This window comes from Oenanthe melanoleuca, chromosome 8, assembly GCF_029582105.1.
Source record: "Oenanthe melanoleuca isolate GR-GAL-2019-014 chromosome 8, OMel1.0, whole genome shotgun sequence".
NCBI lineage: Eukaryota > Metazoa > Chordata > Aves > Passeriformes > Muscicapidae > Oenanthe > Oenanthe melanoleuca.
In genome coordinates this window covers 2,098,982-2,126,896 of record NC_079342.1, presented here as the reverse complement: position 1 = coordinate 2,126,896, position 27,915 = coordinate 2,098,982, and the positions used below count along the sequence as shown (strand labels likewise).

General features: G+C 43.8%; 2 protein-coding genes and 2 long non-coding RNA genes across 12 annotated transcripts in view; 2 read left to right on the top strand and 2 right to left on the bottom strand.

Annotated features, from left to right (window-relative positions):
- Positions 1-1,987, bottom strand: part of DOCK7 (dedicator of cytokinesis 7) — a 90,430-nt gene extending 88,443 nt beyond the window's left edge. For all 6 annotated transcript variants that reach the window (XM_056498072.1, XM_056498073.1, XM_056498074.1 and 3 more), the window contains exon 1: positions 1,827-1,987. In XM_056498072.1, the coding sequence (XP_056354047.1) occupies positions 1,827-1,864 (38 nt within the window). In that variant the 5' untranslated portion in view covers positions 1,865-1,987. The remainder of the gene's footprint in view (positions 1-1,826) is intronic.
- LOC130256438 (uncharacterized) lies at positions 863-6,782 on the top strand. 3 transcript variants are annotated; one of them, XR_008841110.1, is made up of 3 exons: positions 863-1,208; positions 3,223-3,317; positions 5,215-6,782. It is a non-coding gene; the product is annotated as an uncharacterized LOC130256438 (long non-coding RNA). The 3 variants fall into 3 exon arrangements; XR_008841112.1 differs by lacking the exon at positions 3,223-3,317 and having other exon boundaries at positions 863-1,105; XR_008841111.1 differs by lacking the exon at positions 3,223-3,317.
- On the bottom strand, positions 4,937-8,958 carry LOC130256439 (uncharacterized). Its single transcript, XR_008841113.1, has 3 exons — positions 8,748-8,958; positions 6,957-7,063; positions 4,937-5,345 (listed from the first exon to the last, which is right to left on the bottom strand). It is a non-coding gene; the product is annotated as an uncharacterized LOC130256439 (long non-coding RNA).
- On the top strand, positions 8,954-27,664 carry ATG4C (autophagy related 4C cysteine peptidase). 2 transcript variants are annotated; one of them, XM_056498081.1, is made up of 12 exons: positions 8,954-9,138; positions 9,377-9,468; positions 11,713-11,843; positions 12,648-12,731; positions 13,358-13,591; positions 15,914-16,244; positions 18,126-18,196; positions 18,739-18,875; positions 21,053-21,131; positions 21,796-21,872; positions 24,710-24,829; positions 26,495-27,664. In XM_056498081.1, exons 3-12 carry the CDS (start codon positions 11,768-11,770, stop codon positions 26,663-26,665), a joined length of 1,380 nt encoding a protein of 459 aa, XP_056354056.1. In that variant the 5' UTR covers positions 8,954-9,138; positions 9,377-9,468; positions 11,713-11,767; the 3' UTR covers positions 26,666-27,664. The 2 variants fall into 2 exon arrangements, with proteins under 2 accessions (XP_056354056.1, XP_056354055.1); XM_056498080.1 differs by having other exon boundaries at positions 9,033-9,237.
- The last annotated feature ends 251 nt before the right edge of the window (positions 27,665-27,915 follow it).

Here is a 27,915-nt window from a genome sequence, read left to right as displayed (position 1 = left end):
TTTGAAGCACACAGGCAAAGCAAGAGCAGCATGGCTGCTTCCTGTGAATAAGACAAATGCTATGTCTACCTCGATGAGTCAGCCAAACCGGAGGGCAGAGTGTGAAAATGTGAGGGATCTATTCTTCTGGAAACAATGGAACAGGGGAGGGCTTCCAACAGCAACCAGCACAGCTCTGGGACTTCCATGCACTGCTTGCTCCAGTCTCTCATCCCCTAAAACACAACACTCCCAGCAGCACGGTCTGTGCCAGCAGAAGGAAGGACAGCAGCCCAGCCTGGGCATCCCCAGGTGCAACATGCTGCCCACAAGTTCTTGCCTTCATGAGCACTGGATGTGCAGACCACAAACCAGGAATTTGAGATTTCTCAGAATATGACAATACAACATGGGAAACCCCACAGAAAACACAACAATCTTACAAGTGTAAAAAAGTTGGAGATGCAACAGCCCCGACCTCACTGCACAGCACCTGGGTCCTTCTACAGGCACAGGTGAACCCAACCCGTTTAAAGACTACATCTGCTCAAAAACACACTGAGAAACACAGAGTGGATCAGATTAGCCCAAAAGGAGCACAGAGGTGGCACAGCTGTGCTACAACCCAATGAACCAGGCAGGAATGCTGAGCACCACAGTGGCCACCCCAGGGCCATCTTATTTAACTTCCTGCCAGGGCTGTACAGCTCTGACACTCTGACTTCCAGCACTTGTCTCATGTGACTATTTCCATGACTACAATCAAGAAGCAGGAAAAACGGTCTGGCAGCAAATCCATCTCTCCCCATTCCTTGATCTGTCACATTAACCCCTGGCTGGTGCACATCAAAACGTGCAGAGAACCTGAAGAGAACAGCAATATTTTCACGTGTCTGCACATCATGAGTGGGGTGGGACTGATGTCACTCCTCCACCTCCTACCCAGTCTTTTCCTTTGACCTCCTCTTTCTCTGTCCATGACCCCTCTCCATCACAGCTTCTCTAACTGCAACTATTTGTACCTACACTTTCTCACTCAATGGCATGGAAATGAGACTCCTGCTACTGTCCACAGCCTCCTGAACTGCTCTGATGGCTCTCGCTGTCACTGCACTGCTGCTCACAGGTAGGAAATGTACCATGGTCAGACTGCAAACAGAAAAACTGCTCCCACCTGGAACCACACGCCTAACACGGAATGTAAATCGGCAGAAACCTGCTGCTGGCAGGTAAATTTCTATAAATACTCCTCTTTCAAAAATAACCAAACTTTGAGAATCGCAGGGATGCTGAGCACGGCGCGCCCACGGAGCGGTGCCACGGCGAGCCAGCCGCGCTCGCACACAAAAGGAAGGCGCTGGAACGAAGGAGCTCTGTGTCTCCATTGCCCACGGGAGGAGGTGGGCGCTCCCCGCCCAGGTGCGGGGCCGGGCAGCGCCGGGGCCGGGCCGCGCCGGCAGGAAAGCGCCGAGCCGCCCATTGTGCGGGAGAGGGGCTGCAGCGAGCGCCCGCCCGGCGGCCTTTGTTCGCGGCAGCGGAATTCCACGGCTCTTTTCCTCCTCCTCTCCCTCCCTCCCTCCCCCGCTCCCCGCGGCAGCTCCCCCGGGGCAGCGGCCCCGCGCTCGGCCCCGCTGCGGGCCCTTTGTGCCGGCCGGGGGGGGCCGCAGCCCCGCGGCCGCGCCGGGCGGACCCTGCCCGCTCCCCCCCGGGCCGGCAGGGCGCGGGGGCCGCGGGCCGCGCCGGGCCCGCTCGCCCCCGGGGCGCGGCAGCGGCGGAGCCCCTCGGCCGGGCGCGGTTCCCCGGGCGCGGTGCCGCTGCCCCGCCGGCGCGGCCGCCCCGCTCGGTACCTGCTGATCTTCTGGGCGAAGGCGCGGCGCTCGGCCATGGCCGCGCTGCGGGCTCCGCGCTGCCGGCCCGGGCAGCGCTCGGCCGCCGTAATGCTCCGCCGAGCCGCGCACTTGAGCGGCGCAGCTCCCACCCCCGGCGCTCGCCGCGCCCGCCGCCTCCTCCCCCTTCCCGCAGGGGGCCGCTCCTCGCAGATATACGGCGGGGAGTGACCGCGGCCGGCCCGGTCCTGTCCCCGTCCCATGTCCCCATTCTTTCTCCCGTCCCTACTCGTGTCCTCGTCCCTGTCTCTGTCCCCATCCCTGTCCCCTGTCCCCATTCTTTCTCCCATCCCTACTCGTGTCCTCGTCCCTGTCTCTGTCCCCATCCCTGTCCTCTGTCCCTATCCCCGTCCCCGTCCCCTGTCCCCATTCTTTCTCCCATCCCTACTCGTGTCCCCGTCCCTGTCTCTGTCCCCATCCCTGTCCTCGCCCCTGCCTCTATCCCTGCCTGTGCCCACATGCCCGTCCCCATCCCTGTCCCCATCCCCAGGGTGGTGGCCCCCACTGGCCTCAGGTTTCCGCCCTGAGCCCGTCCCGTCCCCTTGCGGTGCTGCTCTATCCCCGTGTGAAAACAGCGCGGCTGGGGTTGTTCTCTGACGGGGACCCGCGGGTGATTCGGGGTAAAAGCTCCTCAGCATCACTCCCCAGCCCAAAACTGCTGCCAGGGCAACCCTCGGGAGCATCAGAACCCCGGGATTGCTGAGGTTGGAAAAGCCTCCAGGAGCACCGAGTCCAACTTGTGTCTGTTCCCACCTTGTCACCCACCCAGAGCACTGAGTGCCACCTCCACGGGTGGGGACTCCAAACCTTCCTGGGCAGCCCCTGCCAATGTCTGACCACTCATTCCATGAAAAAATTCTCCCTGATGCCAACTTAAACCCCCCCCTTGGTGTACCCCTGGTGCTGGGTGTCCTGGGTCTGCAGATCCCTTGGCCAGACAAAACTGGGCTCCCAGTCAATCCTGCCCCATATCATCCCACCTTTTCTTTCAAAAAGGCTAAAAATTGTCCCTAATGATGATTCAGAAGATGGCTGGAAGATTGCACCATCCATCTTCCCATCCAAACATGCCATTACTACCAGGGTCTCCAACCACATCATGGTTGGGGGTTATTCTAATGGGATGAGTAGGTAAAAGGTGGGGAGTCATTGAAAAAAACTGAGCCCAGGACACAATCTAACAGATAACTGCAAGTCCCTGTTACCCAGCATATGCTGTGCATTAATCCAAACCAGAGAACTATTAATAGTCACCCAGGAAGTGCCCCAAAGCAGGAGTGTTAATTCCCCCACTCCATCTGTTTGCATTGTGTGAACCTTTCCCACACACTGAGGACACCAATCCTTCCCCTTGCAGGAGCTGCTGATTTCCAGCTGTGTGTAATTCCTCTGCTTTGCTGCCTGTGTGTGTTCACACAGGCAGTGCCCCAAAATCTGCAAACATCTCCGTGGGTGAGTGATCCCAGTGGATTTAGTGCAGCCACCAATGAATCCCCTGTGGGTGAGGCTGTGCCCCACGACACAAAGGTGCTCTCATGTGTCACACACAGACAGATGCTGGCAAGCAAAGGCCTATTGTAGGCACTGAGAAAGGGATGTTCTTCTCCAAGGGGGAGGGGAGGAAATAGCCCACAAAAGTCTGCCAAAACAAAAGACTTTTGCTCTGGAGTTGCTGCCTGTGTGTGGAATTGCACACCAGAGGAGGCCCTCACACAGAGTGCATGGGATAACAGATTTATCTCTTATATCCATAGAAATTGTGGCTGCCCCATCTCTGGAAGTGTTCAAAGGCAGGTTGGACAGGGCTTGGAGCACTCTGAGATAGTGCAAGGTGGGACTGGATGAGCTTTCAGCTTCCAACCCAAACCAGCCTGGAATTCTACAACCAAATTCTCATATCTGAGTGTGTGTGCTCACACAGCAATATTTCCTCTTCCCCGCTTTTTTCTTCCCAAAATGACATCAGTCTGGAATGCAGGAGGGCAAAATATCCCTGCCTAACCCAAAATCTGAGAGCAAAACTGGGAATCCTGCAGTTCTGAAAGGAAAACACTTCCTGCTGCCAGAGGGTGCAAAGAGCAGCCCAGCCCCAGCAGCCCTGACACAGGGCAGAGAGTATCCAAGGTCCACTGGAGACCTCTGGGATTTTAGGTTTCATTTTCCCCTCCTGCCAGTCATTACCACAGAGAAAGGACCTTGGTTAGGTTCTGGGCATTGCTTGCTGAGTTTTGATGTCACCTTTGCTTTTCCTTGACTTTTCCTGTAGCTGAGAGCTGGGCCAAAGGAGCTCCAGCCATCCCATCTGGATGGAAAATGGACCTCTGTCAAATACAGGAGGGCATTGCTTTGCAGAAAAATATGTTTTCTCCATAGAGCTGGGTAAAATATGAGCAAAATCCCTCAATTAATAGTCAACACTCAGTGAATTTCAGAAAAATACAGATTCCCCATTACTTTTCAGATAGTGACCAGCAAAAGTCTCCAAAGTCTGTGAGTTCACATAGTAAGAGATCACTAACATTGGTAGAAATGTACATGTGACTTTGCAAAAAAACCCCCCAAGAGCTTCTGTAGATTGACCCTAAATTTTGCAGTGCATGCAGCATTAACCAAGAGAAGTCAGGGGAAAAGAGAAGAAATAAGAGGGGAAAAATTTGCAGTCATTGAGCATTATAAATCCAATAATGCCAAATACAAAAATTAATGATATTAACACAGGGAGGATTGATGTGGTGGTGTCAGGGTATTATTTTGGGTGCTAAAGTGAGTGTTGCCTCTTACAGGCACAGTCACAATCCTTCTGCCTCTTGGTTTGTCATCCTAGCAGTGAATTAACTGAAGGAAATGCTTGGTCTAAAGAAACAAACTCAAGCTTTGCAAAGAGGAGAATGTGGCCACCAGAGAAATCTGCTACATGGAATTACAGTCTGAAAAAAAAAAAAAAACTTCTTTAGGAACTAGCAGATCCCTCTGATTCAGAAACAACTGTTGTGTGGCAAGCTTTCCTGCAGCAGAAGATGGAACCATTTTCTTTTCATGTAGGGGGAAATTGTGTGTGATTCATGATGTACTTGGAGTGTTACACTGTTTATTTTGCAGTTTTTTGTGCCCATGTATTGTCCTCAAGGGTGTCTGGTATCTCAGATTGAGGGTGAGGACAAATCAAGAGTGGAGGGGATGTGTACATGCAATTAACACCTCCAGACAGCCCAAGTCAATTTAAATTAGTACTTGAATAGAGGCTACATATTCCTAGTAACTAATTTAAAACCTGGAATTTTACCAGCATTATGAGGATACTCAACAGTTACTGTTCTTTAACACACTGTAATTCTTCACCATGTTGTAGGAAGCAAAGAAGGAGCCTGGCTTGTTCCACACTGGATTCCAGCAGAAGAACACATCAGCATTTGGGAAACATCACTGCCTCCAAAAAGGAGTCCATGGCCTGGACACAGGACTTTCTCTTCCACTCTCACACTGAAAGGGGGAGAATGAAGAAACATTTTAATCAATTCACCAGGGTACCTGTCCATGAACCAACCTGCATCCTTTGAAACACGTGACTAAAATGATTTTTTCCTAATTGAGAATGACTTTAACTGGGCTATAATCAAATTTGTAAGTGCACCCTACCAACACAGATATAAGTCCTTGAGCCTGGTAGAAATAATCTGATAAGATTAGGTCCTGCATAGGAAAAATCTCTTTGGATCATAACCAGAAAACGTTTGGACAAAAGTGAACTGATCCTTGCCTTGCCTGTTAGCAGATTATTTACTGAGCCCGGGGCTTCCTTGTTCTTCTGACGTAAACTTCCTCAGGGTAAAGGCAGGGAAAACATTTTCCAGGGAAAACGTGTCTGGTGTAATTCCACAAACAAAGCAGTAAACAGGGACTGCAAATGCAGGGAGCCACCTCCTGGCAGCTGCGGGGAACGAGGAGCACTCGGCAAGGGCCAAACCTGCCTCTCCCTGCAAATGTTCAGCTATAAAACCTGCATGTGTGTCACGTCAACTGCACCAACATCATCTCCTCTGGACAGTTTGGCAACACAGAATGTGCTGCTGTTCTGCCCAGTACCCAAATTCTGCGGGATTAATGGGAAACCAGAGATTTAAGGAGTGAGGACTCTCCAAATTCCTTGACTCTCTCCTTCACATCCCTGTTATTTCCTTTCCAGACCCACAGAACTGAACCAGCCTTTCCAGAGACTTCACATGGTATTTGATGGCAGCTTCATTTCTGCTTTACTCTGTCCTGGCAAATTCATTTTAAGATTTCTCCGCATCAAAAGGTGGGTTCAGGAAATTAAATCTCCCCAGAAAAGGACTCAAAGTCTTCCCAACTGAACTTCCATTAATTCCTGCTCGTGTTTATCATTTTTGTAGTTGATGTTTCTGCCCTGAGCACAGCTCTCCACCTTTCCCAGTTCAACACTCTAGAAATGGCATTAATGTGTTTTATTTCCTCTTGCATAACTAGGATCTAACATTAAGGGTAGCCTGGGCACAGACTTTTCCAAGTATCCTACTGAAGCCTCCTCTTCCTTACCCTAATACTGGGATAAAGGAAATCTGGATTTGGAGGCACTGAATGGTACAAGCAGAAGTTTGCTGGCTAATTTGGGGGAGACAAGCACATCAGAGCAATCCAGCTCCTGCTGCCCTTCCACCCTCACTGCTGCTTGACAGGATGCACAAATTCACAGCCTGAATTCCCATGTTTTCCCCTTTTCTTGTTCTAGAGTCTCTCTTTACCTGATAGGCTACTCCCACAAAAACTGGAGTTATTTAACATCTCTGAGGGTCTGCAATCTTGAATGGCAGAGCAGTTTCAAAACTTTCCAGAGGGAAACAAATCACAGATGGCTTACTTCCCTAGGAAGTGAAACTAAAAATAAACAAGTATAAATTCCCTTCTTTTCAGCTACTTGACCAAGGTCTCTCTCTTCAGGCAACAATGTTTGGGAAAGCACATTTGGCCAAATGTTTAATGAGCTTTTCTAAATATATTGCAGATTACAGATGATGGAACAGTGTCAGGAACAGGAGCAGAAGCTTCATTCCCCACTGCCCAGTGTTCTCTTACCCTTCTGCACTGCTTGGAGGATAAATGTTGTGTATCTCCATAAATCAGAGTATCTCCTCTAATTTTTAATCTTGCCATTGCCACTTGGTGTTACCCACCTTGTTTACCTATTAAAAAAAAAAGCAGAGACAAATATTTTTCAGGAACACAGATTTTTAAAATCTCCTTAGGACATTCAAATGGAGCTCAGAGATGGTTTTATGCCTTTAAAATGTTGAAAGTGTGAACTCTGTGGCATTTGTTGTAAATTTGTTGGATTCAGTTCTCTCCCACTCCTTCTGCACACCTTTCCTACAGAAATAGGAATTAGTGGATGTGAAGAAAACTCTCTTTTACAGACAATTATTTATGGTTGCCTGAGTGATTATTTGGCAAACAAAGCTTTGTTTTGTGTGGGAAAATAAGACAAAATAAGTATCTTCCTTCTCATAAGCTGCCTGCCCAGGGATTTACAGTGTATATCCAGGTGGCACCTTGTGTGGCCTATCAATTCAGGGCATGGTTATTAAATTTGAGAGCAGGAAGGGGAACATTTCCTTTGATCAGTGGATAATTCTTTGTACAACATTTAGGCAGATCCAAGCCCTGCCAGCTCCTCAGCTCTCCACCTTCCAGCCCCTACACAGACAGACAAGCACATCCATCTCTGTCTCAGGGAATAAAAGCAAAGATAAAACTTTAAACAACTATAATTCCTAAAACAGACCATGAAATTCTGGAGGCAGCAGGCCTCTTTCTGTACTGTTGTGGGGCCACAGCTTATGTAAACAGGAGGAGTTTATGCAAATAGCAACAGAGTTTTTAGCTTTAAATCTTTTTTTTTCTTTATCTTGGGAGCAAAGGGCAAGCAGGGAGCTGGAAGGCAGGGTGGGATTAGAAAGGTGATCTGCCACATCCCCACTTCAAGCCAACAGCAGACTTTTGGAACAAGATGTAGCGTGCACATTAAAACCCACAATCCTCTTTACTGATCAACCCTCCTATGTGAAATATATCCATGAGGCTGCAGAAAAAAAACCAAACCACCAAGAAATACACAAAGCATCCATTGTTGGCATTTGCACTGCAGCTACATTTCAGATCATGTGCTGATTATAAAAAATTAAGCTCAGCTTGATCATCTCTGGCCAGCAGAAGGCAGTAAAATCACAAAATGGAAAAAATAACCCCACATGGCTTTGCTTCATGAGCCCAAAATTGGGCTGGTGAGTGCCAGGGGAAGCAGGAATATCTGAATATCACCCTCCTTGGGATGTGAGCACTAATACCAGTTGCAGAGAGTTGAGAAATTCAACTCAATCCTCCACAAATCCTGCACTTATTTTTTTTTTTTAAAGTCCTCGGCTCCCGATCCGGCCAATGAGTATTTTAAAGCAGCTTAAGACAAACAGATTAATGAAGAACCTACTTTACAAAACCCTTTTAAAAAACCCTAAAAAAGCCCTCAGGAGTGTGAGAGGAGATGCAGTGGTTTTGATGGGGCTTTTAGAGAAGAAATAAAGGAGAATTGAATCGGAGCACACTCAGCTGGGTATTTAGGCTGGAAACCGAAATCCTTCAGGGAATTTGGATATAGGGAACGCATTTTGCTGCGGAGGAATCAAAAGACACGGAATTAAAAAAACAAAACCAAAAAAAGCAGAAAAAGGAGGGAAAAAAAAAAAAAAAAAAAGGAAGACCAACAACAGAAAAAACCCACCTAAACCAAAATAAAGAAACCACACAAAAAAACCACACGCATAGAAAAAAACCCCTCAAAGAAAACCACGAAAAAAAAAAATCAATACCAACCCCCTTCCAAAAAACCCCAAGCCAAGAGTGAAGCGCTGTTAAGGGACAGCCCAGGGCCCGTGAAGGCGCTGGGATTTCTGCTCCCGCTGCTCTTCCCCGGATCCGGCTCCAGCCGCGGCCCGGCCCCGCCGCCTCCCTCCCTCATCCTCTTCCTCCCTCCTTCCCTCCTCTTCCTCCCTCCGCTTCCTCCCTCCCGCCTCCCAGCCGCGCTCCCGCCGGACTACACTTCCCAGCGTGCCTCGCGCGCCCCCGCAGATCTCCGCGCCGCTCCCCTGCCGCGGTGCCCGCCGGGAGTTGTAGTTCGCTCGCCGCTGCGCCGCGGCCGGAGCAGCGCCGGGAGGCCGCGCGCTGCCCGGCGGCCCCGGGCATGGCGGAGGCGGCTCCGTGAGGGGTGAGCGGCGGGCGGCGGCGGCGGGACGGGCTCTCCGCGGCTCCGGCTCGGGCTCGGCCGTGTGCTGTGGGGCCGGGAGCCGCCGAGCCCCTTCCCGCGGTGCGTGTGGGCTCCTGCCTGGCTGCGAGTCCTGTCTGGGCGAAGCTTTCTGTCCTTGCTGCAGGACTGAGGAATAATCTGCTTTTCTTTCCGAGCCGCCTTCAAAGTATCGTTTTTAACTGTCCTCGTATGTTTGCAGCTCCTCAGAAATGACCTCCGGCCACTGCTCGCCGTCCTTGTTCCGTGTGGCTTTCGCTGACTGTCGCCGCTGCCGCTCCGGGCTCCTTCAAGGTACAAATGAAAACCAAAGAAGTCTTTAGTTAATAAGAGATAATATATCTTATAATTATCCCGTTGAGGCTTCATTCATCCTTCCCGCTGCGGTCTCACCGGCAGCTGGCGTTGCTTTTTTGCTGTTTATGAGAGCAGACGCTGTTGTTGGGGGTTTTTGGGGTGTTTTTCCGTCGCTGTGAACAAACATCCATTTCCCAGCATTGATCCCTCCCCTCGGGGTGCGGGAGCGGGGCTTTCATTGCAGCCGTGTGGGAGCAGCATCCTCGTGATGGGCATCGAGAACTTCACAAATGAGGCAACTTCGGGATGAAACCATTAGGTTTGGGTTTGATATTTGATATTAAAGCCCTTTGGGTTTCCATCTGTTTTCCCTGGGACCTTCTCCTGGTGCTGTTCCATTAATATCTTACTGATGCTTTCTTGCATTGATGGGAATAACCTGTGTTTTCCCCATGAAAAAATTATGCCTGGTTTGTGTTAACATTCTTGGAAGCCCTTTTTGCATCTTTAGCATAATGTCAGAGAAGAAATGTACCGGGAGGAAAGATAAATGTCCTGTGGTGACCATTGTCTTCTAAAAGAAATTGAGCTTCCTTCTCATTTACATAATTTTGTCTTCAGGCCCTTTCAGAGCTGTAGAGTTTGTTTCATTTCTAATTTTAGCCAGAGGAAGCTTTTATAGGAATTGGTTTTTAAGGCAGTCAGTGGTGTCTGTATAAATGGTTGTTGCTGATGGATCATGTGAGGGAAGACAGGACTAAACTCACCTCCTGGAGAAGTTCATCTTAGCAGCTTTGCTGTCTAGAGCTCTGATACAGCCAGTCTTTCCCTTTTTTCCTAAAGAAAAAAGAAGGGCAAAAAGGCAGGAAGTTAAAACCCAGCTTGAAATTCTCCTTTTTTTTCCTTCCCCAGCTTAACACAAGGCTAATCATAACAGGGATGTAGACATTTGTTATTTTGCCTAGAAAAGCACCAGCTTTCCGTCATGTTTGTGAGTTGGCATTGCTTCCTATTCTGTCAAAAAGCAGATTCTAATGAAATAATACAAGGGAATAATGGGAAAATGTGCTAGGGTGGTTTGGGCAGCAGATTTCAGATCTCCAAAAAGTGGATCTGTGTGAGTACCCTCAAGCTCAGATTTTGCTGTCACCCTGACATCTTCACCCTCTCCTTAATTACACTGTCAGTGACTGGGTTTATTTAAAATACGTTCCCAGTGGAGAGAAGTGACACAGTTTAGTCCTTGTCCTGCTTTTGATCCCTGTTCCATGGAGAATAGCACATGGAAAGGTAAATACAGTTCTAGATACTCCTTTTAAAGCAAGGATTTTTCTCCTGGCCCGAGTTTATTAATGAAATGAGGAAGTTCAGTGTTGGTCACGTCATCAGCTGGTGTTATCAGAACTTAGATTAAAATTCTGTCAAGGTTGCAATGATGTCCCACTGTTGATCAGCTTTTGATCTCCCACAAGAGATGCTGTTGAAGCAGGATCTCTTAATTTTTCAGCTCTCTGTGCAAGGGTTTGGGCCACCAAATACCATCAGGAAAACTTCAAGTATCTCAGGGTGGTCATGACAGAATACACGTGGTAAAGGAAGTTCTGTTAATTCATTTCTGTTACAAATGGGGCAGCTGGACTGTGGAAAGGATTCCCAGGATTCCCATTTTCCCAGATTTCTTAGAAACAGGGATAAAGGCATTACCAGTTACCTATTTATTAATTACCAATTATTACCAGTTTAGGTTGCTTTTAAGGTGAAATCTGTCCTACCTTGCAGTGCAGAAAGAGCCAGTAAAGATTCATCTCCTTGGAATATTTATCAGGAGTTTTTAACAAAATTAACCTGCACTGTGGTGGATTTTAACACAAAAAGTGCTTTTTGTTTTCATCAGAAGAGAAATCATCTTTTCAGCATCTTTTCTATTTAGTGAGCTGCATCACAGCTCTCTGCCTCACTGCTGATAAAATGAGTGTGCTGGTGTGCCAGCACAGGTTTTGTGCTCTGGAGCAGCTCGTGGTACAAGGCTGCTGGAGAACATTATCTTTTATTTAGCTTTGTGTAGTGCTTTTATTGGTGTATATTTGGAATTAAATTATTTTATTACTTATTCATGGGACACGAGATTGCTTCTCAGTGCCTGGTGGTGGAGGGTTCTGTGAGTTTATTGCTGTTCCTGGCCATGTTGGGCTTAAGTGCCTGAGTGGGGGATGCTGAGTGTTTATATTTTGGTTTTTGCAGCAGCAGAGCTGAAAGCCTCACAAGACAGCGATGGCTTTTTCTCTAGAACTTGAATATGGAGGCCACAGGGACAGATGAAGTAGAAAAGATCAAATCAAAGTTTATGTCTGCATGGCACAACATGAAATACAGTAAGTGGATCAGAGTGTGGTAAGGTCTGTCCTCATTAAAAGGAATGAAGTGTTTCTTGTTGACATGAATGGAATCATAACTGATTAATACTAAAAATGCAATATGGCCCTTGAAACAATTTTTTCTTTGATATTATAAATGAGCCTCACTAAAAATCTTCCTTAGCTTTTCATTTTTCCAAATCTTGCATAATTTCATTTTAAATTACTTCTTTTGGAAACAGCAAATATATTCTGTAAATTACTCTAGATTTGCACTGGCTTTTAAGCAGGGATAATATGGAATTATCTGCACAAAGATTGGGTTTTTTTGTTTATAAATGTATTTTTATAGAAAAAAAAATAGGATGGTGTGTGAGATACAAACTCCAGTGAAGAATCTACCCTTGAGTAACATTTTTTCCACAGCTAAGATCAGTAATTCATTTATGAGCAATCAGATTTTCAAGTGTGCCCTTTACGAATCTGTCCTTAATTCTTCTGTTTTCACTTTAGGACTGAGTTTGCTCAGATTTACCACCAGATTTCTGATAACCTTGATTAATCATAACTGAGTTTTTGAGATGTCTGACAAGATGAAAAGTTACTTTTTTATTCCGCTTTTTTTAAGGCTAACAATGGTTGAAAGGGAATAGTAGCCCTTGCACCTTATATGAGATTTTTTTTATGAGACCAAAACCCAATTTCCATGCTTTTTTTTTTAATTCCCCTTTCAAGGGTTGCTATTGGCTTAACCAGATGCTATTAGCATTTCCTTTTAGAAAGTCCAGTCACAAATTTGTGTTTGTTTTGCATCTGTTCTAGGTTGGGTGTTAAAAACAAAAACTTATTTCAGTAGGAACTCCCCAGTCTTTCTGCTGGGAAAATGTTACCACTTCAAAACTGAGGGTGAGTACAGAGCACTTCACTCATTCCAATCTTCCTCAGCAGCAGTAAGGTATTTTTAATCTTCTAGAAATACTGGCATTAACAATTACCAAATCTAAAATATAAATGTTAAAAGCTTAGAAAATACTCATTCAAATGTCCACCTCTAATGCAACCCATCTTAACCTGCTTTATTCAGATTTTACACCAAAACCTTGTGCTTTCTGTAAAAATTTGTGAATTTGCACTTCATTTACCATCAACTGGAGATTTTCTTTCTAAAAACTGATGGAAACGGTGATAATACCTGATCAGGGTCAGTACTCCAACACCTTTTCTATCACTTTCCAATGTGCAGTTTTTTAAGTCTCTCTCTTTATTTGGGCATTCACAGTTGGGTGAATTAAGCAGGTCAGTGATTCTACTGGCACAGTGCTGTCTGCATTGTTCTTTTGATTTTTGTTTTTTTTTTCTTTTTATCTGTCACATTTCTGTTGTGTTTGCCTTCCAGTTTTCCTTTGTTGTATTTGCAGCAAGTGTGCATTTTTCTACGTTTGTTTTTCTGCTAAATTTGATATTTGTTACTTGCTTTTTAATAACAGAAGAGCCATAACAAATTAGAGCTTAAACTGTGCTTTGCCTTGCAGAATCTGGGGAACTCTCTACAGATGGGTCCAATTTTGACAAAATCCACACTGAGATTTCAGGGAATGTCGAGGAGTTCCGCAGAGATTTCATTTCTAGAATCTGGCTGACCTACAGAGAGGAGTTCCCTCAGATCAAGGGCTCTGCTTTAACCACAGACTGTGGCTGGGGCTGCACGCTCAGAACGGGGCAGATGCTGCTGGCTCAGGGGCTGATGCTTCATTTCCTTGGGAGAGGTGAGTTAGGAGAGGAGATCTCTGTGTCAGAGACCTCTTTTATCCCAAATCTGAAGGCACAGCTGGTTTAGGTTGTGGGCTCCTCATTCTTGGTGGAAAACAGAGACTGAGCTGTCCTGCCCTTCCATTTCTGAGAACCAAAGTGTGCCAAAGCAAACTTGTGTGGAGTTCCCAATATCCAAGTGTGAGTTAAAACAGCACAAAAGTGTAATCCCCCTGCCTGGGTATTCTCAGCCATGCACATGCCCAGTTCTCTGGAAATCTGATTGTTTCTTGAACTCCAGATGTAGAAGTGAGTTCCCCAGCCCATAGCTGTGGGCTATGGCAGAAGTGATGTTCTTTTAGCAGTTCTAAAGTTGTCCATTATTGAATTTCTTCTGGTGTTAATATATTGAGTTCCTAGAAGGATTCTAATCTAACTTCAATACATCATTCTCTGTGTGGAAACGTTCACTGTGTCATTCCTTCCCTTCCCCCCGTGTACTTAGAGAGGAACTTCCCTTTTTTCCTTATCATTGTCTCAAAGTCCTCCCTCAGTCACAGCCAGCTGAAGCTTTAGGAGCTGTGGGACCCTTTCTGCTGTCATGGGCTGAGTGTCCATGTCCTCCTCATTCTTCCAGGCTGAGCCATGTCCTGCAGAGAGATATTTTAGTTTGTCAAACACCTTTTTTTTCCATCCCATTCCCAGTCCCTTTGGTAACAATCATGGATTGCTTGCTTCAGAATGACCCAAGGCAGGGCCTGAAGCCACCCGGGGGGGTTGAGACAGCACAGTGCATTGTTTCCTCAGCCTTTTGTGGGATCTCAGGGACACTTGAGCAGAAGATCCTTTTGAAAGCCTGTTTTGATCCCACTTTCCCTTGCTGTGCTGCTCTTATGTAAGCTGAGAACAAGGCCCCAGCTGCACCACAGAGTCAGGACTGAACTGTGGGAGTGGCTCAGGGAATGTGCCTTTGGCTGGAGATATTTAACTCAGAAAACATTCATTATCTCTTTCAACTGACTGCACATATCAAAAAGTGTGTAAATACTTCTGCTGAGAGCACAAATCCCTTAAATATCATTTTTCTTATACATACATTTAAGAAGAGATTCAAGACCTGCCCAGAAGACTCCCTGTGAGCAGGAGTGTGTAATGGCTTATTTGGAAGTAACCCCAAACAAAAAAGCCTCAGGTTTCTATCTTTAAAATCCATGGTTCCAAAGAATTCCTTGCATGTCCCCCTTGTATCCTAATTGGGAAGGTGATGGGGTGATTCCAGAGTGCTCTTGTTTCTGTGGCAATCCAAATCCACAGAAAGATGGAGTAGGGATGGCCTTTCTGGGCTACTTTGCTCCTCACTTGGTCTTCTGACAGCTGGTGAATTATCTTTTGAAAAGCTTTTTATGAGGTCTGGGCAGCTTTGGAAACATATTTAGGTGTTTACAGGAAGTTTTTCATGGCTGTTTACTCTTTTCCCAGAGATGTTTTCATTCTGGTTTAATGGTGTTGTTTCTGTTAGGAAGCAAAACTTGCCTGAAGTTTCTAGCTGAGATATTTACACTTCCACTGCCGTGTGGAATGTTCCAGATAATGCTGTATGTTGTTGTGAATGAGTTTTGATTTTAAAAAGGGAGTTTTACTTTGAAATGCCTGTGCTTGAGACACTGACTGGAATGTGAAGCTGAGAGCCCAGAACAGCAAGGATGTTACAGTGAGCTGGGTCTGTGTTAGGAGTAATTCTTGTTGGAATTGTGGGAGAATTCCAGGCACCTTCCCTGGGCCTGCTGAGCCCATTCTGTAGGAGGAATGCTGTGTGGGATTCATCATCTGTAGGGAAACCTTCAGCTGGAAAAGCAGACTGAAGATACTGTGCTGAATGATATTTAAACAAGTTTGCCTTGTAATCTAAAATAATTAATGAATTTAGTGAATAAAAAAATGCTGGCTGTTTTTCTGCTGATCTCCTTTGCCATTTTGCCAGAAAGAAATGTTTGCTTTTGCATCAATAATTCCTCAGCTCTGCCTGTTTTTTTAATCACTGAAAAATAAGAATTAAGAGCTTTTGAAATTTCTTGTTTGACACAGTTAAAAGGTTTTTGGGTAGCATTGGAATAATGTTCATGGATTTAATATGTCAGAGAGTTCTAACCTGTAACCAGGTGTATCCTGTTGATTCAGCAATCCTGCTCTTCTGGATTTCTTTGTTCACCTGTTAACAGTGACGTGTAAAATACACATTATTGCTTGAAGGAGCGTGGGGGACAGAGGGAAGCGCTTTGCTTATTGTGCCATAAAATTAATACTGGTGTTAATGTGGATTTTCCCTTTTCCTGCTGCAGCCTGGGTGTGGCCAGAAGCTCTGGACATGGACAGCTGTGACTCGGAGTCCTGGACCAGCAGCACTGTCAGGAAGCTCACGGCCTCCTTGGAGGCGTCGCTCACGGCCGAGAGGGACCCCAAGGTCCTGCCCCGGCCCCAGCGCCGCCCCAGCAGCAGGGACTGGGATGGCAGCCAGATGAGGAATGAAATTTATCACAGGAAAATCATCTCCTGGTTTGGGGACTCCCCAGTGGCAGCCTTTGGGCTGCACCAGCTCATAGAGTACGGGAAGAAGTCCGGGAAGATGGCGGGGGATTGGTACGGGCCCGCCGTGGTCGCTCACATTTTGAGGTAAAACATCTTCAGTTCTCTGTTCCTTCCCTTTGGCACATCACAGAGAAGCATTTCTGAGTGTCCTGAGATTACTTCAGCCTAATTGAGCAGCAAACTGTTCATTATTGGCTTTGTAAAGCACCCATATCAGCAGCAATTCCAGAGCTTTTTCACAGGCAGGAAGGGAAATAGCAGCAGGTGCAGGAACTGAATGCTGAGCTTTTGTCAATCTAATTTCAGGAAAAAACACAACATTCCTGTTTTCTTGTAGAATCCCAACTATCTCTCCCAATCCCTTTTAAGTGGAGCTGCATTTAATGAAATGTTCTAAAAACTAACCACTCTTTCAACCTTGAACATGCATAACATTAGAGATTTTTTTTTTTATACTGTAACCTGGGGGCTGTAATGTACTGATAGTGTAATGAAATGTCAGAGCTAAAATTGATGTTTTCAGCATTTCTTTGCACACATCAAATTCTTGTGAAACTGTAAATGTATGGGACTATTAATATTATAATTATATCCCAGTAAAAGTAAAGGGTCTGTGACATTCAGCATGGTTAAAAAAAAAGTCGAAAGTCAAATTTCTCCATACTGTGAGCCTTGATACCCAATTCTTTGAATGTTTTGGGGAATTTTTTGTAGTCTTATATGTTGATTTTTTTAGTGGATTCCAGTTTACCTATAAACCAAATCACTAATAAATCATTTAAGCAGCAGAAGGCAAAGTTCATGCATTTATATATTTTTATATATATATAAATTGAAGACTTTGCTATTTAGTGTAAATGTTACATTAATCTGAAGTGCAGCTGTACTGAAATAATCAGGTGTGCATCCATGCAGATGCAAACAGTTTAACATTTTTAATGTGCTTTATTCTACTTTTTTTTTTCATGGTGGAAGCAGTCAGAATTTTTTGCTTCCTTTAATAAATTATCTATTAAATTATTTGTTTCCTTAATGGAAGCAGGGGAGGTTTGATGCAGAGTTACACTCACCACAACCCAGGGGTGATTTCCAGCCCTGCAGAGGTTTCCTTTCCTGGATCTCTCTCTCTTCCAGTAGCACTGACAATGTACAGCTCCCTCATAACTTGGGAATGACTGCATTAAACCATTCCTCAAAATATAGTGGGGAATAAAGGGATAGTGAGCATTTAATGCAGGTGTGTGTTTCATCTCAAAGGTAAATTCTCTACTTTGAACAGTTCCCTTTCTTTACAAATGTTGTCCCTGGTTGGTGACCATGGTTCTGACCATCAACATATATTTTCTTTTTACTTGTTAGGTCTGTTACTTTTAGTCTTTTGAGAAGAGTCTAATATTATAGTTATCTTTTTGAAAATTTTGGTAAAACTTTTTATTACCAGGTGCTAATTTGTGGCTTGTTGTATGAACTGAGGTCAAATAAAGAGGTCTAATGAGTTGAAATTAGTATTTTTTGTCAGCAGACTTAACCTTTACCATGAATGTAAATGACAGAAAATGGTTATAAACAGAAAGAAAGAAAGTAGTGAATATTAATTTCATTGTAAGTTATTGTGGGATTTGGGGCCTTTTATTGAGGATTTCATTGTTACTTCTAAATAGCCAGACATTGTCATCTTGACCTGGGAAAAAACATGGTCCAAGATATCCATGGAAGATACAGGCTGGATCTTAGATCCAGTGTTTAAAAACAAATAAAAAATCCCACCCCACCACCTGTATTTATCAGGAAGGTGTCTTGAATTAAACAAAATAACTCCTCTAAAAACTCAAACAAAAAACTCCTATCATAAACAATTAAAATCAACTTGTTTCTAAAAAAAAGCCCAAAATAATTTGTTTGCTTGCTGTTAATTTTTTTTCTTTAAATGCATGGTAAGTTAAATAGTTTTGTGTTTGTACTTAGAAAAGCTGTTGAAGAAGCAAGAGACCCTGAGCTGCAGGGAGTAACAGTCTATGTTGCTCAGGATTGTACAGGTAACTGATTTTGTACATTTTTGCCAACATTTTAGATGCTTTTTATGCTTTTCAGTTAGCACTTAACAATAGAGCTTTAAAGGAAAAAAAAATCCCTGTGAAGTAGATCCACAAAATTGAGATTATGTAGACAAAGGGGCTCGTGATATGTGCAGATTGTTCATTGCTTGTTTGGTATTTTATAGTGGAATTCCAAATCAGCAGATCAGTCATTGCCTCTTCACCTTTTACATGTAGATATTTCTGTTAGTTGGAAGCTTTCAAGTTTTAATTATTCCTTTTAGAAGTTTATATGCAGCAATAAATATTTATTGGTTCCTCCTAACCTACCCCTTCTGCATTTCCTTGGCATTGCAACTCAGCAGCAGCACCTCCCATTCCACAAAATACTGCTGGGAGTGAGGAGGCTGAGCAGTGTTTTGAGTCACCTGGGCTGTGTTTTAGGAGGGCAGCAAGGTTTGGAAGGGCTGCAGTTTCAGTTTGTCAGACTGAGATGCCACGTTGGAGGTTCTGTTTGGAATTGTAATATTTCTGTGTTTCAGTCTACAGCTCTGATGTTATTGACAGACAGTGCTCTTTTCTGGATTCTGGGAAAGCAGGCACAAAAGCTGTAATTATATTGGTTCCTGTGAGACTTGGTGGAGAGAGAACAAACACAGACTACTTGGAGTTTGTAAAGGTATGAAATGAGAGCTCAATCATTTTTCAAAGAGTAGCACAAGGGGATATGAAAAGCGACTTCACGAGGGTAATTCTCCCCATTAAACGTGTGGTGGGGATTTTACAGTTGAAGGTTGTAAAGTTTGACTTTACAGATTTGAAATTTCCCTATTACAAGATCAGACATAATTGCAGAGCACATGATGTCCCTTGGTAAAGCAGTGATAACTGTCCTGCTCCTCCAGCAGCCACCTGAAAAGACATTAATGCAGTGCCTCAAATTACAAATGGTAATTTAATCTAGCAGGACTCTAATAGCATATGTAACTAAGGATCAGGCAGCATTTTAAAATATAAATACACTCCATTCCTTACTCTGTTTCTTATTTCCTTAAATAAGAAAATGCTTCCACTGGTTTAAAGTTACTGCCTGTCTGTTCTTCCCATTTTATTTTGTCTCTTTGTTCCTATGGAATTACTTGATATTTTTATTCACTCCTTTAATTGTTTTTTCACTGTCTGGATGAATGTTTCTGAGGATGGTGATGCAGGTGTAGCAAGCAGTTACCACAATAAAAATGAGCTGGAAAAAAGGAAAACTCAAGGAGAAGGCAGATGGGGAAGGTCTGTGCTGTGGTTTTTGCAGCAGAGGTTCTGCAGACCCCTGAGGATGTGCTGTAGTGCTGCCTCTTGCTCCTCTTAGGGAAGGGCTTGTTCTCCTAGCCCTGCTGCTTTTATTTCATTTTTCATGCTCCTCTTTATCTGTCTAAATTTTGGATTCAGTTTTAATTACCCCAGTGTGGTAGCATAGACAAAAGCTGAGTCTGTTCCATTATTTATTTTGTGGCTGTCCCTTCCTGTAACATTTCAGGAAAACATTTTGATTTTTACTGGCATGGGAAGACAGACTGATGAAGGCTTTTAAGTTATGAACTTAAATTGTTCTTCCCTGATTATTTTCCTCGTGTTTTCAGCCAGTTGGTTTGGGAAAGTTTTAGTTTTCAGCTGGTTCCAGTGAGTGATTGCTGCTGCCTTGGCAAGCTGCTGCTGCCCTTTGCAGCCTGATGGAGGCTGTGATAAGAGGGCTCTCAATTGCCTGAATCAGTCACTCCAGTGTCTGTCTTGACTGTTCCCAACAAGTGACCACATTTCTTGGAGTCTGGCTTTAAGTTAAAAATGCAGATTTTAGAATGTAGCACAAGAGGTAATTTCTATGAAGGATTTTATATTTATGGGTGAAAATTGATAAATTTTTTATAATTCACTTTTACAAGAAGCTCGCCATAGATTAAACAGTTATCCATTACTCTGAGCAGCTTTGCTTCCTCTGTTCTGCCCTCCTTGGCTCTTGGAGCCTTTGCCTCTGATCTGCCTGAATGTTCTGTGATGCTCAGAGCATTTGCTAAGGAAACCTCCTCATTTACAGTTTAAATAAGTTTTCTCATTATTTTAAATAAGCATCACTTCCTTCACCTATATAAACCATGCTGGATTTGACTCTGTAGCATCTCAGGGGAGGTTTTTAAGTCACTTTATCCTTGTCTAAACAGGAAAGATTTTATCTTGAAAACCTTTGGTATTAGTAGTCTGACAATATCAATTTTTTTGTTGAAAGAAAAGTTCTTGACTTGCACTCAGTAGTGTCCCCTTCCCAAAAGTTCTGCCTTCAGATGGTTCTGGTTCCTCTGCCCTCCCAGGCAGCCTCAGGGAGATTTATGGGGCCTGTCTGTTGAGTGTTTCTCTCCTCCCTGGATGTGGGGCAGCTGGTTTTGGAGCTGGACTTTGCAATTACTCATAACTTCAGCTGGCATTTCTCCCCAGGATGTGAAAGTTGCTGCTCTGGCCAGGCTTGTCCATTTGAGTGCAAAAAGAAGAGAGTCCCCAGGGGCACAGAATGTAAATGTGTGTGAAAGCTGTAAATCTCAATTCTTTGGGATATTTGGACTCAGGAGCTGGTGCTCAATGTGTGACATGATATTTTGTCATCTCCCCAGAAAGTGTGTGGGTATCTCATGGGGAGGGAGGACTTGCTCTGGAATATCTGCTGGTGTGGCTTCACTTTGGTCAAGCCCCAGGAAGTCATGGAGTCAGTATTTAAATAAAACCAAAACCATTTGCCTAAAAGAGCAAAGAGCAAATATTTTAATTTGCCTTAATACTTTGGTTAATTCTAATGGTTCCCTGTTCTTGTTTTAGGGCATTTTAAGCCTGGAGTACTGTGTTGGCATTATTGGTGGCAAACCCAAGCAGTCCTATTACTTTGCTGGATTCCAAGGTTAGTGTATGAATGTGTTATGTCTCCTCAGTATTTTTTTCTCTCAGAGTTAGGAAGTTAATATTGAAGCAGTGGGAAATAGCGTGATTAAAATAGTAAAATGAGCACCTTATTAATTCATCACATCTCCCCAAGTCCAGCCATTTGTCATTTACCCCACGGAGTAATTGGATTCTGTAAAATGTACATTTAATTTCCCTTGTTGCATAAACAAGGCATAATTTATCTGTTTCACCAAACTTGAGGAGCGTTTGCTGTTCCTGCCTGGCAGTTCTTATTTAGGTATTTACTCTCTCCTGCTTTAAGTGGTGTTAGTTGATGCCTAAATGACAAGCAATATATTCTTGCTGTCAGGATGAAGCAGGGCGATACATTTTTCATATGCAAACTCCAGAATATAATTGTGTGTTTGTAAAAGTAATTTTATCACCAAAAATTAAATGACAGTTTCATCACTTTATAAAAATTCTGCTTATACAAGCATATTTGATTATGCAAAAGTTAATCTGTCCTGCAAAAACCTATGCTTCAGTCAATGAGTATCAGCCTGGCAAGCAGTTACTCACTGGCTTTTTTTCCAGCTGTTCTGCATAGAAATTGGATTGTAAGCAGTGTAATAATAAGGTGTTTTTTGAATTACTTGTCTTCTGTTTTGTCCTTGCAGATGACAGTTTGATTTACATGGATCCTCATTACTGCCAATCTTTTGTAGATGTCAGCATAAAGGATTTCCCTCTTGAGGTACTATGGATATAGAGCTGGCACTGTTTTCTTCCCATATGAATCAAACACTAATTATTTAGAGCTGTTCTACTAGCTGCAGCTTTATGGTTTTACAGTTACATGTTATTTATCAATGTCCTGCCCTTCTTTATAGGCCTATAATCAACAAAAATGACCAGAGGTTAAATCTCAATATGGAGGTTTAATTTTTACTTCATTAATCTTCATCTGTTTTCTTTTCAATGATCATAAAATCTCCAAAATAGATGATCACTTTATTTATGTATTTTTTCATCAAAGAAAATAGATTATATGTATAGATCTTAAACCTGTTTGGATTTGGGGTTGAGAGTTTGTCTTTTTGGTCATTTTATTTATTTTTTTTTTTAAATTCAAATTGCCATCAACATCAGGGAGAATTCCTGTGGTATTCAGTAGTGGGAGCCTGGAAATAGATGGAGCTAAAGGAGAATAGATGGAGCTAAAGGAGCTGATTGGAGAACTCAATTTACAGCTACCCTGGGAAAACATCATCAGCTATAAGGAAGTGCTCAGTGGCCCCAGCACTCACAGTCACATCCTCAGGGCCACCCCACAAACCCTCCTTGTCTTTTTCCCAAACTCAGGTGAACTTCCAGCAGCTCTTGGCTGAGTAGGAGCAGCCTGAGGTGGCATCACAGCCAGGACAGCAGCAGCTGCTGCAGAACAGAGCTGGAGCAAAATCCCATCAAACAGTGTTCAGAAAAACTATTAATATATAAATCAAAAATCTCAAAGGACCTACACAGGGCTGATGTCAAGTCCTTAAAGCAAACACTTCATATTTTTCTTAATTTCTTTTTGTTAATTTATGCTTAACAAAATGCTTGAATTAGCATCTTCTATAATATAGAAGTGGCAGATTCTCTAGGAAATGAGAAGGTTCTGAATGAAGCAAAAGAACACAGCAGCAAAATGGGTCAGAAAATATCCCAGCCAGGAAGTTTGGCTGTGTTTAGAGATGCCTTTAGGTTTGCCCTGTTGGGATATTTGGAGGAAGAGTTGGTGATGATTACCCAGACCCTTCCCCTTTATCCTCATAACTGTGTTTTGCCTCTGAAGATTTTACAGTTTGGGAAAAACCAGAAAAAGGTGGGAAGAGCACAAAGCAGAGCTGAAGTGAATTCCTTAGGTCCTGCTGTGGTGCAGTGGCCAAGCTACAACAGCACATCTTTTGGGTTCTGTTCCTATGACTCAGCCTCAGAACTGTGCTACAGACTGGCATTAATCTGAATTTCCCAATAACACCAAGTTTTAAGCTGTGTTTGGAAGGTATGCAAGCTGCCAGCTTGGCTTGATCACATCCTAATGCTTTCCTGCAGACGGAAAATAGATTGCAATTTAATGCTTGGTGCATTTAATAGTATTATATCTTTGTCCAGAAATGTCAAAAGTAAACAGAAATTGCTTTCTTAGCGTGGATAGTTGCTTGTTAGATTTATCTGTAGGGAGTATTTTCAAAATTGACAAATTGTCCAGAATAAGTTGGAAATCAATCCACTCTGTATTGGCTTCCAGCATCCATTTGTTTGGAGGAATGGGAAAAAAAATCCTCCCCACTTCTCTTTGTTGTGCAGTGATTTGTGCAGCATTAAACCTCCTGCACAGCTGTAGGGACAGGATTGCTGCTGGAATGGGATGTGGAAGGCAGGGTTTGATGTTTTTTATGCATTTGGTGACTCAGGAATTAATATTAAAAATACAATTGCTGTTTATAAAATTGGAATGCTGAGGAGAAGAAGCAGTGACTAAAATCAATCCAGCTGGAATAGCCCTAATCATCTTTGTGGATATTTTTTAGCAGAGGTTTTACAGAAATACCTTTCAGGTTTGTAATCACCAGGAAAGAACAATATATTTTATTGTGTAAAACTGCTGCAGGGATGGTTACACTCGGGTTTGGGAACCAGTGCTGTTTTCTGTGGGTTGATTTTTGTGACTGGCAAAAAAAGGGATTTAATAGAGGGAGGATGATGGGTCATCCTCTGTGTTAGAGGCAGAGTAGAAGGGACTGGCTCCCTCTGAGAGCAAGTGAGGAAATAATTGCAGTTATTGGACAAAGAGCTTCACCACAACTGCAGCTCCTGTAATAAATACCCACAAAATCAGGGTAGAGGGAATATACTTATTTTTTCTCTGATAAACTGAGAGGAGCATGGGAAAGGGGGTTCTGTGTTTTTTCTTACAGCACAGCACTGGTGGGGCAGCATCTGTCAGGGAAAGAGATTTCATGTTAGGAAAAGCCCATTTGTAAAGCAGGGCATGTTTGGGTTTTCCCTACTTGTAGATCATTGTAATATGGTTTTGCTTTTGTGTGTTTTGTGGGTTTTTGAACCCATTTCATTTACTGAAGGAAAATGCATGAGGTTGGTTTATTCCATTATGTCTCTTTTATAGAGGCTGGGGGAGGGAAGGGGCACTGGGCAGTGGTAGTAAAGCAGTAAGATAGTGCAAAAGCTGTTACAAATTCAATTTGCAGAAGAGCATTCACCTTCTCTGCCTTGGGAATATTCATAAAGTATTGCTGGGAGCAGCAGAGCTTTGACAGATTCCAAACTAACCTGGTGTGGGGAAGTTTGGGGAATGCAGCCTGAACAGCAGGAGGTTTTACACGGCTGGAGAAAGCTGGAATCACTTGAATATTTGGGGGAGGGTGGGAGAAATTACTTCCAAAGTGTGTGCTGGGGTTTCATTCAGGTGCTGCAGGTGATTGGATTTTTTAAAGCTGTTGGTGGGGACAAAAGTAAAAATGTGCATCTGTGCCTTTCCTGACTGTAACCGTGTTTTTTGTGTTTTTTTAATGGGGGAACTTGCAGTCATTCCACTGTCCTTCTCCCAAAAAGATGTCATTCAAAAAAATGGATCCAAGCTGCACCATAGGATTTTACTGTAGGACTGTGCAGGACTTTGAGAAGGCTTCTGAAGAAATCACCAAGGTAAGTGCTGCACTTCCCAAATCCATCCCTCAGCCAGAGCGGGCTGTGGGGAAGGGAAGAGACTCCTGGCCCTTGTAAGCAGTGTGATTGTTTTTGGGGCGTTTCCCAGTGCCTGCAGCGTGCTCAGAAGCGCAGCCGGGGCTGCTTGCAGTGGGCTCTGGCCGTGTGAGGCCGAGCAGAGCCGGCCGGGGTGCGGGATGGGGCGGGCCCACGAGGTGGCACTCGTGAAGTGGCAATGTCCCCTGCAGCCCTGCCAGCCGGGCTGCCCGCCCCGGGCTGCTGGGGAGGGCTCTGGGGATGCTCTGGGGAGCAGCCCAGCCCTGGGCACCGACTGGGGGGCAAGGGAAGTGTTGGAGCAAACCCAAATTGTTCATTATTTCTCCCTAGCACAAGGGGCTTTTCCTGGTGGGAAGTGCAGGGCTCTGGTTTGAGCCCCAAGGAGCAGGTGCCACCCAGCAAATCTGGCCCCATCCATTCTGCTCTGGTTTCATTTAGGTTCAATTGGAATCAAGTTTTTTTTCTCCTTAGTTATTCCAGTGTGTGGGGGTATGAAATGCAGCATCATCAATGTGTTCTGTGAGCTGCTCTGTGTTTGGTGGGTTCAAAAAATGCTCTGTGAAAAGGATGCAGCAGCAGATGGGCTCAGTGGGAATATTCCAACCATAGCAGTTACCACAGCAGCACAAGGGTTTAATTAATGTTTGTCCAGCATTTGGTATTAGTACTAGCCAAATTAATTAATTAATACTAGTGGTATTAGTACTACAGCCAAAAAAGCATTTTTTAAAACTTAATGCTGATTGTAATAAGTAGATACTGATTGGTGCTGAAGTTATTTCTTTGATTCTTACCCAGAGAGGTTAGAAAATAGATTTAAAGAATTAGAAGTTCCTAAGCAGCAGATCCATGGAAAGTTTAAATAGTGAAGTTTCTGTTCTTCCACGTTTTCCTGTTCTGTCACATAGAATGTCATAATGTGGTAAAAAAAATCTCTTTACAAAATCAGTTCCAGTAGAAGTTTTCTTTTTCCTATTTCCATGTTTCTGTTCTTTCAAGTTTGGGATTAAGTACAGTTTCTGATCTGTTTCATTATTTATCATCCCCGACACCTCCTTTCTCCATGCTCAGTTTTCTTATTTATAAACACAGATTTTGGGCACCCTGGTTCCCTGTGGCTGTCATCAACCTGGTTTGAGCCACTTGCTCCTGACTGCCTTATTTACATTGGTCAATGTGTTTGACCTTCTAATGAAAACACTGATTATTGCACGTGCTGGTTCTACAATAAAAATCCCTCCCCAGGATGCTCAGTTGCTGCAGGATTCACACCTGGGTTGAGGAGACCCTGATGGCCATTAACTGTTTTGTAGAGGTTTTTATCTTCTGTCTTTTAACCTTTTTCTCTTTGTTGCACTGAGTCTGCCAGCACATACAGGTAATCTGTGTGCTCAAAAATAAGGATAGGCAGGAAATTAGCAACTACCTGAGAAAGGGAAATAAATATCTAATAGGAGGAGGAAATGTGTAAATTGTGCAATACTTTTGTTTAATGAGATAATTAAAATAATGCATTTTTTACTTGGCAGTCACCATCAGGTGAATATCAGTGCTTGCTGTATTTCATTTCCAATTAATGTTTTATCTGGTTTATGTTTTACATTGTAGATGCTGAAATCTTCATCCAAGGAGAAATACCCCCTGTTTACTTTTGTCAAGGGTCATTCTAGAGACTATGACTTTGCTTCCAGTCCACTCCATGAAGAAAATGACCATTTCTCTGAGGATGAAAAGAAAAGACTAAAGAGATTTAGTACAGAGGAGTTTGTCTTGCTCTAAGGATATTTTACACAAGAGCATCGGCAGCTGTCCAGGAAAACACTTGCCTTTTAACTATAAAAATTGTACCTGAATTCCTCCCCAAAAAGGCAAGCCTGTGCTGAAATTGATCTATTTTCATAAAGATGATAATGTTTTATATGTTAAAAGTCTTTAAGATGTCAGTTACTAATGTATGTACTAATTATTTGTGCTCACTGCTGGCTGGAGGAGTGTCTGTGCCGTTGTGGTGGTGAAGGGAGATGCTTTGCTCAGAGCCAGGTGTGCCTGCAAGGCCTGGCAGTCCCCAAATCCCAGTCCCCAAATCCCAGATCTGTGCCCTGCTGTGCTGCCATTCCAGGCCAGTCCTGAGCAGGGCTGCCAGCTGGGATGCACATCCAGAGGTGTGGAGACCCCGTTGTTCCTGTGGGAAGGGGACATGTCCCAGCTGTGTGGCCCCACCAGTTCTGCTGCCACCATCCTGAGCAGCTCCTGCTGGAAAGGTGAGGTTGATGGATCAGGAGCCACTGTCACTTGCAGCCCTCCATAATTATATAGGCTGAATTGGGAGTTAAGATACTATTTAGCAGTATGACTTTCTAATGGTTCTCATTAAGCTTGCTTTGGAGCCTTAATATGAGGAGTGAAGATAAAGTATTACCTTTCCTCACAATTTTTAAAGGTTATACTATTAATATTAACTGCAACCAATCAAAGCAGCTGGAGACAATTATTAGAAGAGAGCAGTGTTTGTTTCCTGTTTCAACTACCATAATGGTGAGGCTTGTCCTGCCAGAGCAGCTTTTAAATCAAAGCAAAGGGGGGTGGATGTGGAAAATTCTGGGCTGTGATGATTTTTTGTTTTGATATGTGTTGTTACTGTACAAATGATTACTTGATGGTGTGTGTTCTCAGATTGCAAACAAATGTACAGAAATGGTTTCATGTTTTAATAAAGTAAATGCAATATTTAAGAAAACATATTAACTCTGCTTGGGAAATAAAAGGTGTGAAAACACAAAGTGCATGTGCCTTTTATATTAATATTAGATCCTCTAAGAGTGAATATAATCCTACATCTAAACCAATATTGTAAGGTGTGAATACTCTGTTTATTTGCAATAAAGGCAGATTTTATTGTTGTGTTGTAAACCAAATGTTACCTGGTCTAAGTGCTGCTCAGGCACAGAGGCACAAGTGTTGCTGATCCAAATAATAAGCATCATGTTTGTTCATTAAAGCACCTTTTATGAGCAAGAAGTGACTAATGG